This window comes from Apus apus, chromosome 20, assembly GCF_020740795.1.
Source record: "Apus apus isolate bApuApu2 chromosome 20, bApuApu2.pri.cur, whole genome shotgun sequence".
NCBI classification, from domain to species: domain Eukaryota; kingdom Metazoa; phylum Chordata; class Aves; order Apodiformes; family Apodidae; genus Apus; species Apus apus.
Window position 1 is genome coordinate 6845359 of NC_067301.1, and position 19059 is coordinate 6864417.

At 54.7% G+C, this 19059-nt stretch overlaps 2 protein-coding genes across 2 annotated transcripts in view; both read right to left on the reverse strand.

The window, feature by feature from the left end:
* Nucleotides 1–959: 959 nt before the first annotated feature.
* Nucleotides 960–19039, reverse strand: CCDC30 (coiled-coil domain containing 30). The gene is made up of 14 exons (XM_051637682.1): nucleotides 18860–19039; nucleotides 14119–14214; nucleotides 13227–13367; nucleotides 10679–10852; nucleotides 10179–10388; nucleotides 8852–9009; nucleotides 8202–8349; nucleotides 7565–7683; nucleotides 6597–6738; nucleotides 5921–6057; nucleotides 5417–5522; nucleotides 5117–5184; nucleotides 4542–4695; nucleotides 960–1055 (listed from the first exon to the last, which is right to left on the reverse strand). Exons 1-14 carry the CDS (start codon nucleotides 19037–19039, stop codon nucleotides 960–962), a joined length of 1929 nt encoding a protein of 642 aa, XP_051493642.1.
* The window catches only part of LOC127393047 (phosphopantothenate--cysteine ligase-like), a 1210-nt gene continuing 1189 nt past the window's right edge, over nucleotides 19039–19059 (reverse strand). Inside the window, exon 2 of the mRNA XM_051637683.1 lies at nucleotides 19039–19052. Within this exon, the coding sequence (XP_051493643.1) occupies nucleotides 19039–19052 (14 nt within the window). The remainder of the gene's footprint in view (nucleotides 19053–19059) is intronic.

The following is a 19059-nucleotide window of genomic DNA, read 5'->3' on the forward strand; positions in this document are numbered from 1 at the left end:
CTCCAGCCAGCTCCTCTTCCTGCATGTCTGCTGGGACACAGGAGCTTCCTTTCTGCTGCTGTCCTCTCCTCCAGCATAGACCAAAAAAACCACTTGACCGAGCACAGGGGGCACAACAGGTGCCTGGGAGGCAAAACCAACCCATCCAGCTGCTGGTGGCAGGGGTGTCTTCAGGGGGAGTTCACACTGGGAGGAGGGAAAGAGCCCTGAGTTCTCCCTGCTTTCTAGGAAAGGTCCTACCAAGACATCCCCCCGTTGCTTGAAAGCCTGAGAAGCAGCACAGCAGCTCCACGTCTTGTTTCCTTCAGTCCAACAGTGTCACCCTCACCCCTGGGAAACTGCTTTGTGCACAGATACCAACATCCTTGCACACTCCTGCTTTTCTACAGCACTGAGGAGATACCAGCAGAGACCAGTGCCAAGAGCCCTCAGAGGTGGACACAGAGCCTCTTCACCCCAACACGCAAGAGTCTGAGCAGGATCACAGGACAGAGCAGAAACCCCTCGGGCTCAGGTGAGCAGCTCCAGACAGGATTCTTCAATGGTCAGGTGGGTTAGGGAATCCAGTTGGGTTTGGCCAGGGATACTGAAAGAGCTCAAGTCTTTTCTACATAATTCCTGCCCGTGTGGAACCAGGAGAACAAAACCACTTGTGTGTCCTGCACAGCGTAAAGCAGGTCCTGGTAAGGTGGACACCCAAAACATGTGGCCAGTTCTCTGGAGGAGAACTGCACCTATTTCATGACAACTGTTCCTCTGGAGTTTTGAGGGACAGTATCTCCATTTTGCCTTGGAGGCTTTGCCTGCATATGGTGGGTGCAGAAAGAAAGTGTTTTGGTCACAAGTTCTACTTGTCTCCCCCTGGGAAGGACAGATGTGTGCTGTGCTGGGAGGTCTCCCTAGCCTGGCTCCCTTGGAGAAGCATTGCCCATTCAAAGAGAGATGATCCTGGGCTTTGGTCAGGAGGAATGGAGAAGCTGGTGCAAAACCTTGTGCTCCATAGAACCCCCCTTCTCAACCTGCCAGGAAAATGGGGCACTTGAAGGCAAAGAGGTCTCAGGCCTCTGGAGTGTCAGCAGATACTGTTTGTGGGGTTTGTCTGGGTTTATTTGTTGTGGGCAGCCTCTGGAATTGCCTTCACAGCCTTTAGAAGATGACTTGGCTGATGGTCCAAGATGGAAAACCTGTTTTTCCTTCCTTTGCATGTGTCCCTTTCAGCCTTTGTCTCCTCTGGTGGGCTCAAATCTCTCCAGATCTTCACAGCTGACAGTTGTCCATGGACTGACCCAGGGAGCTCTGCTGCAGAACTAACAGGGGATCTTGCATCTTCTCTTCCAGCCACTGGTGAATGGGAAGCTGTATCCATTGGGGACTCTTCTATCTAGGGAGCAGCACCCAAACATGATGCTCAGAAGGACCTTTCCTTCAGGGTTTGGCCTGGCAAACCTCCTGCCTGGATTTTTTTTGTTGTTGTTGCCTGTGATTTTATTCTAAAATTAAAAACTTTTTGACTACAGGAGGAAGTGATGAAGTGACACTTATTACTGAAACGTCCCCATTTTAACAAGGGGGAAAAATAAATACATCTAGGAGGTTCTGCAAGAAACACAAGAAGAAATTGGTGTGCAGAAGGGAAGTGGCTTTGCTGTGCTCACACATCTGTTGGTCTGCTCATCTGGGCAGCTTTCTTCTGCACCAGATGATCCTCCAGGTTGTCAACTGGGACCCTTCCTATTTCTGCAGCTGGTGCAGCAAGACCAGCAGAGTTCAAACCTGCTGTTTGCCTGTCTGCTGGAGACAGACCAGGGGCACTTCTCTGTCTGTCTGTCTCTGAGACTTGTGTCCTTTGGGAGATTTACCAAACCAAGTCACTTGTCTCCCTCTTCTGGGCACGACTGGAGAAACTGGAAACCGGCTCCGCTGGGGATTCTTCTCCAGCCCCCTCGTGGTGCTGAGCAGAGCTTTACTGCAGGGTTTGGGTTGGAAGACATTCTGGAATTCCAGCTCCAGCCACGGAGCTGACAGCCCTCACCTACCCCAGAACCTGCTCAGGCTGGTACCTGAACATCATCCATGTTCACAAATACATAAAGGGTGAGTGTCAGGAAGATGGAGTTAAGCTTTTTTCAGTGATGACCAGTGATAGGACAAGGAGTAATGGATGCCAACTGGAGCACAGGAGGTTTAAGGTGAATATCAATTTTTTTTACTGTGAGAGTGACAGAGCCCTGGGACAGGCTGCCCAGAGAGGCTGTGGAGTCTCCTTCACTGGAGACATTCAAACCCACCTGGATGTTCCTGTGTGATGTGCTCTGGGTGACCCTGCTCTGGCAGGGGGGTTGGGCTGGGTGATCTTTCCAGGTCCCTTCCAACCCCTGGGATTCTGTGATTCTATGATTCTATGAACCCCACCCTGTCCCCTGGCAGTTTGCAAAGTTTGCTTCTGCACCTCAGTAGCTGCAGAGTCTTTTCAACACCATTTTCCCTGTAATTTGATCAAAAACACCCCACAACTCTCTCTTGTACTGGACTCTTGGTGCTGTAACTAGGGCCTCCCTGCACAAAGCTCATAGAAATTTGCACTTTCTTGTTTGGGGGGGACAGGAGGAGGACAACAGGGTAAAAAAACCCACCTTTGCAAGGAGGAAAAGCCTCTCCCTGTGCAGCCAGGCTTTCCTTAGGGAGGAAACGTTTTGGGAAGGATTAGGTCCGTTCACCAAAGCCTCCAGATTTGTTCCAGTCTGCCAGTCAGACACGGCCGTGGGGCTACAGGGAAACCTCCAGTCACCTCAAAACAGCCCACAGACCCCCCGGGTCAGGTCCCTGGGAACACTTGCCCATCGCACCCCGCAGGGCGAGTACAGGAGGAATAAAGAAGTAGATGCAGCCACAGCCCCCTGGGGCCGCCCAGTCCTTTATTAGCCTGAAGAAGTCCAGCAACACTGAGCTCGCCGTGAGACAAACACCGCAGGACGCTTCAGCCGCGGCTAAAAGTTCTGGCCGGACACAGAATAGAAGCTACCGGGGGGGCTGGGGGGACCGGTAGGACGGAGGGGTGGGGGGCAAAGGGGGTGGGGGGAAGGGGGGCAGGGGGGGCTGGGGGGACCGGTAGGACAGGGGGGCCGGGGGGCAGGGGGGGGTGGGGGGACGGGCCCGGTGGGACGGGGAGACCGGGGGGGCAGGGGGGACGGGGGTGGCGGTAGGACGGGGGGGCCGGGGAGACGGGGGGGTACGGTGGGACCGGTGGGACTGGGGGGGGGGGGGGGGGGGCCGGTGGGACGGGGGTGGCGGTAGGACGGGGGACGAGGGGGACGGGGGACGGGGGGGGGGCGGTGGGACGGGGCCCGGTGGGACGGGGGGGCGGTGGGACGGGGACGGGGGTAGGATGGGGCTTGGTGGGACGGGGGAAGCCGGTGAGACGGGAGGACCGGGGAGTACGGGGGGGGGAAGGAGGGGGCAGGGGCCGGTGGGACCGGGGGGGACGGTGGGCAGAGGGGCCGGTGAGACGGGGGACAGGGGGGTACGGTGGGACGGGAGGGGCAGAGGGGCGGTGGGACGGGGGTGCCGGGGGGTACGGTGGGACCGGGGGTGCCGGGGGCTGGTGCCGCCGCCCCCGCGGGGCCGGTCGCTGCCCCCGGGCCCGATCCAACCGCCCGCCACGCCCCGGCCCGCCCATTAAGCCGCCCTGAAAGCCCATTGGCTCCCCCCGTCCCAGACACCGCCCCTCGCCGCGTGCCTATTGGCGGAGCTGCCCGCCTTTCCCTAGCAACGCGCGCCCATTGGCTGACGCGGACGCGCCCGCCCCGCCCCAGCCCCGTCTCCACGTGGCGGCGGCTCCCGAGGCCGCTTCGCCCCCGCCCGGCCCGGGGCCGCCCGGCTCCGTCCCGCCCGGCTCCGTCCCGCCCAGGCCCCGCCGTCCCGGTCACCCCCGGCCGCCTCCGCCCCGCCGTGACCGGCGCTTCACCCAAGCGCCTCCACCACACCCCGTGCGAACTCCAGCAAATCGAATTCGCAACCGAAACCAAACGAGACCCCCGGGGGAACGGTCCCTACCGGAGCAGCGGGAAGGCTCCATCCCGGGACGAGGCCCGCCCCGCACGGACACACCGCGCTGCGGGGAAGCCACGCCCCCCCGCGCCTCTCCCTTTTATAGCTCTGAGCCCTGCTCGCCCATTGGTCGCGGCCCAGCGGGTCCGCGCAGCCGAGGCACCCCATTGGCTGGAGCCCCTGTCTGTTCACCCAGAGGTCCCGCCCCCTTGTCCGGTGCGCGGGATAAAAGGGCGGGCGGGAGGCGCTGCCTCAGGGCCCGGCTGGGCCGGGCTGTGGGGAGTGGGTCTCGCTGGTGTTAATGATCTCTGGAGCTGCCAAAAACGTGTTCTGTGCTGTCAGAGCCGGCGTGCTGGGGCAGCTGTCCAGGGCTGGGTGCTCCCGGGGAAGCAGGGATGGCAGGAGGCCCAAGGAATGGCGCCCTGAGGGACCTGATGCTTCTCTTGGGTTCTCTGTGGCTTGAGGGGGTGAGCAGCTCAGGTCTGGATTGGGGCGTCCCCAGGTGAAGCCACGTTCAAGTACCCGATCTCAGAAGGTTGTGAGGGGGATAAGCCAAAGGACGAGTCTTGGCTTTCAGCTTCTTCAGGCTTTGCGTCCTGCGGGGCCTTTGGGGTGCTGAGCGATGCTGGCGGCTCTGCTGACAGGAACCTGGGCACACGTGTCCTCTCTTCAGGCCTTCTGCAACCTGGATCTGACCCTCCACCCCCTGCACAGCCCCCCTGCTCCTCCCAGCACCTCTGCAGGACAATGCCCAAAGCCTTTTGTACGTGCTAAAGCTCCAGCCATGGGGATGACGGCCCTTGTCTACCCCAGAGCCTGCTCAGACTGTCTGTCCCCCCTCAAGAGCACCCGAAAAATGGAACCAGGTCTGCTCTGCTGGGTCTGCAGCAAGCAGAGACCCGAGTTGCAGAGTCTCTCTGTCCTCTCCTTGCCCATTTTGGAACACACGAAAAACAAAGAAAACAAAAAACCACCCTTGGAGGTGAAAGCACCGGATGGAGCAGCCAAAACACCCAACTCCTCCCACCCCACCAGGTGTTCCCTGCCTCCTCCATTTCCCCCATGGTACCTGGTCCGGGGGGATGGCACCACCTTCCTCTGTGGTTGGCATTCAGAGAAGCTGGTGCTCTTGGAGTCCTGGAAGGAGGAACAGAGGCTTTCCAAGCAGGAGGCACGTGTCACACCCCAAATCTCAACACACACCCTTGGTCTTCAGATTGCCCCCAACTCCACTGCCAGCACCCAGAAGAACTCCAACCCCACAGAGCTTTGTCCTTTGGGGCCAAATGCTGGACTGGACATATTCTAGGATTCGTTTGCAGAAGACACCATGTCCTGCAGCCTCAGACCAGGCCCCCTCAGAGCTCACCTCTGTGTTGGGAGGGCGGATGCTCCTCGGCGTGCGCGGCGAGCTGGGCAGGGGGCTGGAGAGTTTGCCCTCGTGCAGCTGCGTCTTCTCATCCAGCATCTTCACTCTGAGCACGTCCCACATACAAGACACAAGTTATTTTCCCTCTGGGTAATTTCCTTTTGCAACCTCAGACCCTCTGGCACCCACAGCCTTGAGCTGAACGCTGAGGGCTTTGATGGGGAAGGGAGATAATTACATCCCACAGCAATTAAAACTACAGCACTGGTGAAAGGGGGCACAGGTCAGGCTTTCCTCTGGATTTCTTAAGAGAAATAGGCATAAACCAGAGAAGGGCAGGTTGGATGGGGCTTGGAGCAACCTGGGCTGGTGGGAGGTGTCCCTGCCCATGCAGGGGGGTTGGAATGAGATGATCTTTGAGGACCCTTCCAACCCAAACCAGTCCATGATTGTATGAAGCTCTGGGAAGGGGCAGGCTCCCACTGGGCTACAGTGAGTGCCTACCTGCTCTGCCGGGTGGCAATCGTGGACCTGTTGCTCCAAGAGGTCTCCTCTTGGCCAGTGATCTTCTGGAGGAGCTGTCTTCTTTCCTGGAGTAGCTTCTCATTCTCAGCAGTGATCTGTGTGATCAGCGCCTTCCCCTGAGGGTTGTTGCAGAAGGAAATAACAACCAGAGGTTACACTTCACTTGTCCCTGTTCTCTGTCAGCCTTAGAGCACTGAACCAAAGGGGTCACCAACACACCCACTCCTTGCAGGGCTTCACTCTTTGAGGTGACACACCCCAAAAGAGGCTTTTGAGTCACTTCCCAGCGCTCCTGTTTCTCAGGCAAAAGAAGATGGAGCTCTGGCAGTTTCTGAAGGGGATGTGAGGACCTGGGTTCCCCTCCAGGCCAACTTCCCAATTTCCTTTTGGTTTTCTGTTCCTGCAAGGGCAGGCTGGTGCCCCGTGGCACTGCCAGCTGTTTCCTTGCAGGAGCACAGAGGAGGAGCAGCACATCAGGCAGATGCATCCTACTGCTCCCACTGTCTGGCTGTTTAACAGTGCAATCCCACTCCGTGCAAACCTGCTGTTCCTAAACCTCCTCTCCTTTTTTCCTAACCCACACTTCTTTGTGGAAGAAGGGATGGTCCTGCTCCTCTGCCTTCCCCTGCAGGAGAAGCCCTTGATGTTCTCTCACCTTTTCCACTTGGAGCTTTGACTCGCTGAGCTCGTTTTCAAGCTGCTTAATTCTGCTGTCCCTCCGTGTCACCTCATGGATGAAGGTCTCCTTGGCTCTGCGGATCTTCTCCTTGTGCCTGAGCTGCATTTCCTTGTATTTCCTGAGGAGGTGGAAAGGCAACCAACCCATCAGGCTGGGAAATGCTTTTGTGTTCTGGAGATGACCTGTAGGAGCCTCAGCCTGGAGATGAGCCTGCACTGGGAGCCTCAGCCAGCGACCCAGCTCCTTGGGGCTGTGCAACCAAAGGCAGAACGAGGACAGAGACTTTCTGGTTTATGTCTTTTCACTGATCAGTTTGTTTAGTTGTTGGGTTGTTTTTTTTTTCTTGCCAAGTGATATTGGTTAAATGTCAACCAAATGGAAACACTCTTGAGGGGAAGGGACCCAAAGCCTTCCCAAACCTGACTACCAGCTCTACAAAACCTTGTGCTCGCCCCTCTCAGGGGTATAAAGTCACCAATACTGGAGGGAACAGGAGAAGGGTCAGTTGTTTATTTGGGTGAGGATGTGGCTGAAGTACTGGGGGTGGGGGATGCAGGCAAGACTCTTCAACAGCAAAGCAAACAGGCTGCAGAAAGAGCCACATCAGTGGGAGCTTCTTCAGAGCTGCAACCCTGGGATTCGATTTGTGCCCTAGGGAGAAACGAGCAGCTGCAGGGAGCACCTCTGCCATCACCAGACCCAGAACAGCAGCACCCACAGCCCACCCAGGGCACCCCCTTTTTGTCTGCGCTGCTTTCAGCTGCCAAGGAGAACGTGGCAGCAGAACAAGGTGCAGAACAGAAGAGCTCAGGTTGAGGCAGATCTCTCCGTGCTCAGTGCCTCGACCAGGAGAGACAGGGAAGGCTACAGACCAGTCAGACCCCAGGCACATCAAGGGCAATTCCTGGGTGGGTTTTTTGGGGGTCTGCTGCTTCAGCCATTACCTGACAAACAGATCCTTCTGGTTCAGGAGACGAACTCCTTCCTCGTAAAGGGTTTTGTTTTCCTCTTTCAGCAGTGAAAGTTGCTCTGAAAGCTTCTGGTTCTTCTGGCATTGGAGGTGCTGGAAAACATCTTGTTTTGGTTTGTGTGTTTGTCCTCTGCTGTCCCCACCCTCTGCCTCCTTTCAGTCTGGTCTCCAAAGCTTCTCTGCCAGAGACCCCAAGGGTTCCCACTTCAGATCATCTTATCCAATCTTCAGGAAAGGGGAGTGTGGATTTCTGAGCTGCTGGGGGGCCCATGGGCTCCAGCAGGGCAGAGGGAAGAAATGTACCCACCCAGACAGGGGCCTCTGCCTAGAGGTTCCTGCCCCTCCCACTTCAACTCCTCCTCTCTGCCCTCAGAGCTGCTTCCCCAGGAAACCTACACGAGATGAGATGCTGCTTTTCCTCCAGCTGCTGTTTAAATCAGTGGGATCTGCAAGGGCTCAGCACCTGGCTGGATCTGACCCAATTTCAGCAGTTCCCGGGCACAGTTTTTTTCACGCTGGGATGGTCCCGTTTGCTCCTAGAGCTCAGTGCTCTGGAGTCGACCAGCAGCACAGCAACCCCTGGGTGATGAGGACCCTGTGCTGCAGCTCACCTCACTTGAGTCAGTTTTCCTCTCATCTTCCAGGACATGGGGAGTCTTGGCCTGGAGCTCCACGTGCATCTTGCCCAGCGACGCCTTCGCCTCCCGCAAATGCTGAAGCTGCTGCCGCAGCTCGTGCACCTGCTGCTCCAGGAGCTCCCTAGAAGCATGTTGGTGTGACAGCTGGACACCAGCTCCTGAGTTCAAGGCTGGCTGTGATCTAAAAACATCATCATACTGCTCTGCACCTGCCTGGGGCAACACTGAGGGCAGAAAGAAATCGGTACATCCTGGTTGTCCCCGTGTCCTGGTGGCACGTGAAAGGTGCCTGATGTATCTGGGGCCATTGGTCCCACTGCACATGAATGGAGACCAGGGGCACCCTGAGGGTAAACCCCATCCCTGGGCTGCCAGGAGGGGCCATGCACCTTCTGAGGTGGCTGAAGGCTCCACAAGCTTTTTACATCTCAAAGAAGGGATGCTGTGGAGCTCCGGCAGGTCAAAAGGAGAGATAAGAGGTGAAAACCAGTGGTGCAGTGACTCCTGAAGCCCACCTAGGGACAGCCATGGAGCTGCAGGAAGCAGCCATGGGCTGGTACAGCAGCATCTGTTGGCACACACCTCTCCCCAGCACAGCACTGGCCTCACCCAGCTCTGGGTACCTTTTCAGCTGCTCCTCGTGAAGTTCTCGCCGCACACAAGCTTCATTTTCTCGGGCCTCCTTCAGTTCCTCCTCCAGGAGTTTCTTGTCTGAAACACAGGCCTCTGCCAGCAGGAGCTGCTGCTGTGAATCCTTTAGCTTTCGCTGGAGTTTGGAAATCTGGGATTAAAATTGGACATGGATTAAACTTCCTGAATGTACAGGCCAGTATCTGAATCCAAGGGATTCAGATCCCTTTGGCCCCTTGGTATCTGAGGCATGGGAATGGAAGTTTTGCTTCCTTCTGCTCCCAAGTACTTCTGCATGTCTTTGTGTCCATGTCCATTTTCCAATGGCCCCCAGGTTTGGGGTCAGACCTTATGTCATGAACCAGCAACAACCCTTTTTGCACCCAACTGATAGAATCATGGAATGGTTTGGGTTGGAAGGGACCTTAAAGATCATCAGGTTCCAACCCCCTCCATGGGCAGGGACACCTCCCACCAGCCCAGGTTGCTCCAAGCTCCATCCAACCTGCCCTTCAACACTACCAGGGATGGGGAATTTGACCCTGCTGTCTTCAAAACCAGATCAAACAATTAGTGTAGGATCAATGTCCTGGAAAACTCCAGCTCTTGCAATTCACAAAACAGCCAATTGCACCAAATCTCCTCAGCAAGAACGTGCTCTGGGCTCCCTGTGCCTGCCAGCTCTGCCACCAGTCATCTGAGACCCTGAGCTTTAGAGCCAGGAGTTGAGCCATTGGATTTGGGTTCTGTTGTGGTGATGATGCTCCCACTACTAGGAGGCATTTTTCCTGAAATATTTAGCCAAATGGTCTCAAAATGGACCTCAGGGAACTGACTCATGAGCTGCTAGTCCTTTTTTCTGAACTACAGTTGCACAAAAATGGGGGAAATTAGGAAAAGCTGAGAGACCTGGGGTTGTTTAGTCTGGAGAAGACTGAGAGGGGACCTGGTGAATGTCTACAACTATCTGCAGGGTGGGTGTCAAGAATGGGCGAGTCCCTGTTCAGTGCTGCCTGTGACAGGACGAGGGGAAACGGCACCAAGTGACAACACAGGAAGTTCCACCTCAATGTGAGGAGAAACTTCTTTGCTGTGAGGGTGACAGAGCCCTGGGACAGGCTGCCCAGAGAGGCTGTGGAGTCTCCTTCTCTGGAGACTTTCCAGACCTGTCTGGATGCCTTTCTGAGTGACCTGCCCTAGATTTGGTCCTGCTCTGGCAGGGGGGTTGGACTGGATGATCTTTGGAGGCCCCTTCTAACCCCTCTGATTCAATGAAAACACTAAAACCCCACCCCCTGTTAGCTCACACTGACCAGTTACCTTTTTCTGTGCTTCACATACTCTGGATTTCTCCTGTGCCAGTTTCCCTTGCAGGTTGCTCTGCAGTTTATCAGCTTGGGAGCACCTCAAGAGCTCTTTTTCAAGTTCTCTCACCTTCTTCTGGCTTTTCTCCCACTGTGCTGAGAGACAGGAGCACATTTCAGTTGCGTCCACAAGTTTTGCCCGGGCTTGCTTCAGCTCAGCTTTCACCTGAGTTTCAAAAGAAGAAGAAATCAAGTTTGCATTTCAACATATGTCATCTGGAATGTCTTGATTAGGAAGAGGGCAACAGGATGACTGGACAGTCAGTGAGAAGAAAGGAGAAATACAAGGAGCAAGCACGTTGTGTTTGGAGCTGGGCTCATTCCCACGGAGCTGAGACAGAGCACGGTCCAATCTCCATGAGGTCCAGCCAGTTGAAACCAGCAACTCAGTCCTCCCCCAGCTTGTCAAACGATGTGATGCTCTCTTCAAACACTTCTCCCTGCTCTGCTCCTAACCTTGGTGCATTCCTGTTGGAGCAGGAGGTTTTGCTTCTCTAAGCCTGAGCTCTTCTCCCGCTCGTGTCTCAGCTCCCTCTGGGCTGAGCTGCACAAGCTCTGAACGTGACACAGGTCCTGCTGCAGTTGCTGCATTTTTTCCTCCTGCCTCTGGAAGCTCTTGTTGGACAGACCCTGCAGGAACAGCAAAAAGAGAAAGGAAATTAACTTCAAGGAATGATAAAGACTGGTAATTAAGACAGGCAGAGGTAGGATTTAAGGAGGAAGCTGGGTGAAGCCAGGCAAGCTTTTCTTCTGCCCCCACACTATGTCCTGCCCTCCCCCTCTTTCCATCCCTTCAGAGAAGGTGACACAACTCATGAGGCTGAGGGAGAAAATGCAATAACCTGGACGAGGGAACCAGCCCCTATTCAAACTAACCTGTCAAACAAAAGCCAAACCACCCAGGTTGCTCTTAACTCCTGTGCCAGAGTCTCACGAAGGCAAGGAAGCAGTAGTGGCACATCCAGCCACAAACCCCGGGAACAAGCAAGCCCTGGTAGTGGCACAGGAACAAATGTGCTGGCACAATGTGGTGGTCACTGTGCCTGGGCACCACGAGGTGGTGACCGATGGTCTGTGGTGGCTTTGGAAGACACCTGAGCTCTTTGGTTCACCCATCTCCTCGCCAGTGCCTTGTACATGAACCCAAAGCTCTTCCCGTGCTGGGTGCACCAAAATCCTTCTTCCCAGCATCACTTCCTGCCTCCCGTCCATCTGCCTTCCCACTTTGTGTTCTCACCCTCTTACCATTTGCAATCTCTGATTTTGAGTCAGGCAACCCCTGGTGAGGAACCAGCAGGAGACAGCAGGCATGATACACCCTAACTACAAGCTCAAAGGTTTCTCCTCTCAAATGTCCAGAAACCTCTTGAAACCCAGAAGAGAGACAGTTCCAAAGAAACACAGAGAGCTCTTGCCATAGCATCAGTTCACAGCACAACATTAACATTGGCAAGACCAAAAACCACTCTCCAATTTATTCACCCATTCTGCATGTTGGCCATCCCACCAGACACCTCAGCCAACCCCAGATCCTGCTCTTTGGGTGCAGGTCACCCAGCAGAGCCCCACGATTTCATGCTGAGCTCACTTCCAGCACTCTGTTGAGAAATGTCCCTCAGCACCACGTCTACACCTCCTTGTGAATACACGACACCACACGGGATCTTTTAGCCATTTTTTTTGGCTTTCCCCCAGATCAGCTCCCCCCAGCCCCAGCTTGCTCCTTGGAGAAAGCACCAATTCCAGCTGTCCTTACCAAAATGAAGAAGGCCTTTTTAAGCCCATCTCCACACACTCACCACAGCAGCCACGTCCTACCCAAAGGCATCGTCTCCTCCTTTTAGTTGGATGGACAAATTGGTCCATGGACCTCTTTCCCCATCTTCCCCCAAATGAGACAACCCTTTTTCACGTGTTTATTCACAGACTGACCCAGTCCCTTCCTAAACCTCCCTTCTGCAAGGCTTGCTCTGCAGCCTCACCTGCTGCCTGGCCCTCCCAAGGCTCTCTCCTCTGGGTGCCACTGTTTCTCCAGCAAGACCCCTGTGGACCAGCAGTTGTGCCAACAGTTCAGGACCGTCGATGGTTTTACTGAAGATCAAGGAAGTGACAGGACTCCCAAGCTGCTTGAAGGCCTCTCAGAGGGATACAGAATTGGGTTTGTAACAGATGGACCCCCCAACCCTTTGCCTGTTCCCCTCGGGTTCCCTTTGCCTGCCCCAGGGCACAGACCTGCAGCTTTCTAACCCAACTTTCAGCCCTTGTCCTGCCCGTGTCTGCACCAGCCCTTGTGCAATTCTGCTGGCAGCACAAACTCTCTGTCCTCTGAGCCAGCTGGAAGAGGAGAGCACCAGCAACTCTCCCAGCAGAGACAGCAGCTCCCCCCAGAAGTCTACCCAGCAGTTAAACCACTTCAAGCAAAGTGCACTGAGGTCCTGGGGGCAGTGCCAGGATCCCAGCAGGTTGCCCACCCAGACTGCTCTGACTCTTGGCTGCTCTGCCTTCCTACCGGGTCATATCCTGGCTAAGAAAGCCCTGAAGGGGACCCATGTGACACAGATTCAGAATTTGCCACTTGATGGGCCTCAGAGAGGCAGTCACTGCTCCTGGGTAACTGGGATGTTGCCCTGCAAGGGAGGCTTGGGCTCAAATCCTGCCTGCTGGGATGTGAAGAACTGAAGGTCACAACTGACTCTGCAATAAATACCCAAGTCTGGAACCTTCCCCCTTGCCTCCTGGAGAAGGTGCCTTTGGCTCCTAACTTGGAATTACTGTTTTGTCATTAGTTTCACTGACAGGAAAATTAAATTAAGGAGTTAGAGACAGCTCTGCTAAAGCAGATGGACTTAAAACCATCTGCCAGAGAACCTCTGAAAGTGGCTGGACTAGAGAAATGCATCAAGAGGAGCCAAGGAACACACTTGGGGAGCATCTGGGGATGTTTTCTGGAGTCACAAAAGACAATTGCCTCCTGCAGGGAGGCCCAATAGGAGCTGTTAAGTACCTGGCCACCCATTAACTTCTTCTCAGCCTTCAGATCTTCTTGTTGCAGTTCAAGCTCAAATGCAAATTGCTTTCTCCATTCTCTCTGCTCTCCCAGCTGATTTCCCAACTTTTCTATCATTTCCTGACAGCTTTCCAGCATCTGGAACAAGCAAAATTAAGAGTCACTTCTACAGCACCATTTATTCTAGCAAAAGAGAAACAAATGGCAGGAAACGTGTCTTCTAGAAAACAAGGATAAGAAAAACAGTTCTCCAAAGTTGCCAGCAGGGTTCCTGCACCCAGGACTGGCAGGACATCTCTGAAGGCCTGGAGCCTCCAGCTGACCCAAGGAGGTCCTCTCCCAGATGTAACAACCTCTGTCTTGTTTATCCACCTGGCAGATCCAATGGTCTGGCTGGCAAAGGAACTGACAGCAAAGCCAGCCCAAAACCAGCTGGGAAACAGCCCTGGAGAAGCACCCACAGGCTGCCAGGGCTTCACTAAACCTGAAACAAGAATCAAGCACCTTCACATGTGCAAACCCTTCACCCTCACCAGGGAGTGACCAAGCTCCTCAGCTTCCAGTGCTGAAGGTGCCCCATCCCTGGAAGTGCTGAAGGGCAGGTTGGATGGGGCTTGGAGCAACCTGGGCTGGTGGGAGGTGTCCCTGCCCAGGGCAGTAGGACTGGATGATCTTTAAGGTCCCTTCCAACCCAAACCAACCTTTGAGAGGTGAGTTATCATGGAGATGACTGTGGCATGTCAGCTCTTTCCTCTGATGACATCCATCTGTCCTGCATGAGCTGATGGGCTATAAACACTCAGAAGATGGTGACAAAGAGCATTCCCAGGAGAGTCTCATTCAATACTTTTCTAAACCAAACAATTGTTTCCCAAGGAAAACCTCATACCTCTTGCACCTCTCGTGCTCCAGTCCATGCCTGCTCTTCCTCACTCGTCTCAGTTTTGTTCTGCCCTTCAAGTAACTCTGTTTCTAAACTTCTCATCTTAACCTAGAGAAACCACAAGTTAAAACTAAACCAGTACTCCCAGCTAGTACTAAATGCACAACTGCTACTAAACTGCTTCTTGTGCTGCTATCACAGAACCAGCCCCATGTCTGGGGCAGGGGGTGTGGGCAGCTCCAGCTCACATCTTTCCTCCTGCTGCTTCCAAGGGTGAATGTCTCGTCCATGGCCAAGTCAAAATGAAAGAGCCCTGCTCCACAAAAAGGGGAGAAACTACCAGGACATGTGGTTAAAGTTCAAGGTGTCTACAGCTTGTGGGCCTGGTACATCCTGTCTCCCACCATGGAGCACCCCAGGAGACTCTGATTCATCCCACCCTCCTTTCCCATCCTGTTGCAGTGCAGGCTTCCCTGCAGCTGATCTCATCCAAGCAGATGTTGGACTTGGTCCACCAGGACTTGTCCTGGTCCTTCCACCACCCCCAGGAGGTGGTAACTCCCTCCTGCAAGGCTCTGAGGACTCTCACCTCGAGCCAGCAGGACAAGGACCTCTGTGCTGCTCCTGGCAGGCAGGAGTTGTCTCGCTCTGCATTTGCACCATCCCACCCTGAGGAGTCTACCCCAGGATCTCAGGGAAACAATTACTAGTCCTGCAGCTTTGAAGGGCCTTGGAGGAGTGAGGAACAGTCCAGCTTCTCCTCCCTGTTGCAGCTCCTGCAGACCCTGTTGCCAAGTCCTGGCCCTCCCAGCCCCTCTGCTCCCCAGCCAGCCCAGTCTTCAGCAGCCCCTTCAACTCCTTCTCTTCAAAGAAAGCTGGTGCTGGTTTTCTTCTTTCCCAGCCACCAAGCTGACCTCCCCACTGCCTGAGCTTCTGCTGAATGAGGTGAGAGTGGGGCACAGGAGGGAGATGCAGGTGAAGTCCAGCTGCTTCTGCACACAGCACAGCTCATACCTCCACAAGCAGCAGCCACCCGTGAGGGGTGGGTGAAGGATCTCAGACACCTTCTGCCTCTCTCCCCCTCCTTCCTGTGCATCGACTCAGGGAGGATTTTTGCATTCCTTTCCAACAGGAAGACAAAGCCCGAGAAGGGAGTTTGTGTGATCTGGCTCATTTCTAGGCATGGCTGGATCAAAGGTGACACAGCAGACGTTCTGTTGTCTGATTTAAGCAAGCCTGGCCAGGCAAACCAACCAGTTCTTTGGATCCTTTTGGGGCAGGAGCTCTGTGCCATGCTGTTCTGCTGCCACAGGCCCTTCTGGTCCCTTGCAGTGGCACAGCTACAGCAGCACTTCTGCTGGGAGGTGTCCCTGCCCCTGCAGGGGGCTTGGATCTAGATGATCTTTAAGGTCCCTTCCAACCCAAACCCTTCTGTGGTTCCAAGTGCCAAGTCTCTGCCAATCCCAGGCCATGCAAAGTGCCTCCGAAGCAGCACATCAAAGCCCAGGAGCTTTGCTTTCCCTGACAGGCTTTAGACACAAGATGGCTCTCTTGGATCTCCCAGCAGGAGCCTTGGCTAACACAGAGGAAAGCTGCTGGGATGCTGTTCTCTCAGACAGATGATATTACCCAACCTAGGTGGTAAGAGCAAACTGCTGGGGTGACACTCCCAGGCCTCTTACAGAAGAGCTAGAGGGCAACAAACTCCCTCCTCTTGCACGACCAGATGCTAGTTTGGGGTTCAATGTGGCTTTGGGGTTCTGGAAGGGACCTCAAAGGCAAAATACACCACCCCTCTTCACCCCCCTGCCAGCCTGTGCTCATGAAGTTGATGCCCAGCCACCCATTTCCATCATTTTGCATATTTCTCCTCCAAGCTGTAACACTGGAGCATTTCAGTCGTGCACATAAATCCCCTGCCCACAGCAGCACAATGTTCACACTGTGTCCTGCTGTCCTCGTGCTGACTCAGTGGCTTAATCAGCCAAGCTTTTTGTAGGAATGCCAAAACCAGAAGAGACTTCCAAGTCCCTGTCACACGGAGCAGGCTGGCCAGGACCCAGCAGCCCTGATCTCTGCAGGCTCCACTGAACCTGCCTTGGTGCAGCCCTTCCCTCCAAGGCACCCAAAAGCTCCTCAGAGTCGAAGGGGGCAGCTCTGCAGCCCCCACCTCAGCAGATGGTGTGTCTAACCAAGGGTTAAACCCACCTCCTCTGCCCTGCATCCCTCTTTTCTGTCTCCTGCCAGGCTCCAGCAGCTGCCAAGTGTCCCCTTGGCTGCTCAGCTCTCCCTGCTGCCTTCACCCTGTGCCCCCCGAAAGTGCCAATCCCAGGGCTCCATTTAACAACACACTGAGCACAGAAGGGATTTCTCCAAACTGGGAAGGCATCTCGCTTGGTCTGTGAACCCCAGTTCAAGCAAAAGCACAGCCATGGTGGGCAGACCTCTTGCCATTCCCACCAGGAGCCATCAGGAGGCTCCTCAGTCCGGCCCTGAGGAGCTCAGTGTCTGCTGGCACCTTCCTTCCCTGGCAGCTGGACACACCTTCCCTGGCAGCTGGAGACACCTTCCCTGGCAGCTGGACACACCTTCAGGCTGTCTCACTGGATTTGGAGGCTCTTCCCTCCCAGCCAGAAGCTGCTGACCAGTAACTGCTCTCTTGTTCCTTTGAACAATTGGTCTTGGAGATGTGGGGCTACTTCTGCATTCCCATGGGAGGTGCCTTCACACTTGTACTACCTCCTACATCATGTTTGAACACCACAGCAAGGGTATGGACTTGTCCAAGCACTGCTCACACCTGGCTGAAAACCTTCTGTGCCCTTTCGTCACACCCCAGAAGTCCCAGGTCCTCTACAGCCTGGTCCTGCTGCCTGGCAATCCAGGACCATGGTCACTACCACAGCATCTCTTAAGCACAGGCAGAGAAGAGGGCAATTCAGCCCCAGAAAGGAAGAGCTTTTGGCCAAGCAGCAGAGCTTCAGCCAAAAGAAGAGACCTCCCCAGGCAGCCTTTTTGGGAGAAAACCCCCCCTACCCATCTAGAAAAACCAACTTCTGGCTTCCTCTCTTCTCTCTGGCTCTAAATTCTCCAGCTGCCCTGTCTGTAAAGGGTCACCTCCCCCAGCAGTGATGTTCCACAAATGCTGCAAGTGATATTTCCCCTGAGGGGAAGTTCTCCCAAACCAGTCCATACATGCAGGTGCTCCTTATGGAGCCTCCTCCAGAGGGATGGACAGTCCATCCAGTAAATGGAGGCTGAAGACCACTCTGACAAAGGCAGCATCAGGCTGAGAAGCTTCAGCAAGAACTTAATCCTTGCTCAAAACACGATGGAGATGGCTCTGCAGGTGTTGCAAGGAGACCTCTCCTGTTGCCATGGTTCTGGTAAAGCAGATACTCACCGTGGAGCTTCACCTCTGCAATTTCCCAGAGGTTCCCCCACTTTGTGAGTGCAAATGAATGGAATTAACAAAGATTTTCCATCCACCTCCTGAAGTCAAAGGATGATCTGAGTGGGCCTGTCCTATGAACAAGAAATGATCCAGATTTCCCTGGGAGGAGGGTGCCCAAAATCAGGAGGACGTGGATTAGGAGGAGACTGGTGAGGTCATATCTTGATCAAGATGGAGCAGAGCTTCTCCAGATGGACCAGCTCATCACAGCTCTTCAAAAGGATGTCCAGCCACACCTGCCCCAACCAGCACCAGATGCTGCACCAAGAAATAGCAGGTGATGGGAGAAGTTCACTGTCCCCTCCAATTCAGTTCTTTCAGCAGGGGTGTCCCCAGGCAGGACAGATCCTGGCCCCCCACACCCAGAAGTGCCTCAGGGCTTGTCACATGGGCTGACAGGTCTCCAAGATGTTGTGCTTGGAGAAAAGCCAGAAGTGCCATTTTTTTGTCAGCAGCAAGGTGAACTGGTGACCCTTCCTGGGATCAAGGAGCATCAGTGTCCCACACTGACCATTTTCACCTGTTGGACAGCTCTGGAGAGGGGTCAAAGCCAAAGCCTGGACTTCTGTTGTGGATGCCAGGTCAAGGAACAACTCATGGGCTTCAGGAAAACCTCTTGCCTTTCTTCTGAGCCTCAAGAGGACTTGGGGCTTCCTGGAACTTGTTCTTCAGCAGGAACTGCAGGCAGAGGAAACAACCATCCAACGTGGGAAACCAATTCCTGCAGGAGCCCAACGCTGAAGTCCCTCAGGAGCACTGAGGCCATCCAGGACAGCCTCTCAGGGGGGATCAGAGCTTCTAAGCTACAAGGGGCTCAGAAGAAACAGCTCCAGAGGAAAAAGGTGCAGGTTGAGTTCGAACCAAAAGGGCTTTGCTGCAGCTCAGCCGAGGGGCTGCACCCGAACCGGGAGTGTTTCCTGATCCCCCTCCTGGATGCAGGAGGAACATCAGCTCCTTGGCTCAGCTTGCCCAAGCACCAAGAAGAGGGGACAGGAGCTGGCAAAGCCAGCTCTGCTGGGGCACCGGGGGGTCTGCACCTCCAGGCAAGTGTCATCTACTCACCGCTGGAATTTTGTCCTTCTTGTCCCCTCTTTTCTGAAACCAGCAGATTTTGCATTTCTTGTCAAACTAAACAGAGCAGCGTGCAGGTCTAGGCCAAGCATCATTTTATTTCACTATATATTCCTATAAATAATGTGACTATAGCTAATGTGTCTTTATAATCAACACGGAGAGAGAAAAGCAACCAGAATGGAACAAAAGCAAACTGCATTTCTGCCATTCCTCACTTACTTTCTGGTGAAGTCCCTCTCCCTCACTCTCCAGCTGTTCCTTCTCTTGCTTGGTTTGGTTCTGTGTCTCTCCCAGGATTGCTTGCAGCTCTTTGCTGTGCTCAGCCAGCTCCTCCTGCTCCAGCTCCAGTCTGTGCAGCTTGTGAAGGAGCTGGGAATTCCTGCCCTCCGTGTCATCCATCACCTCCTGGCACCTGCATC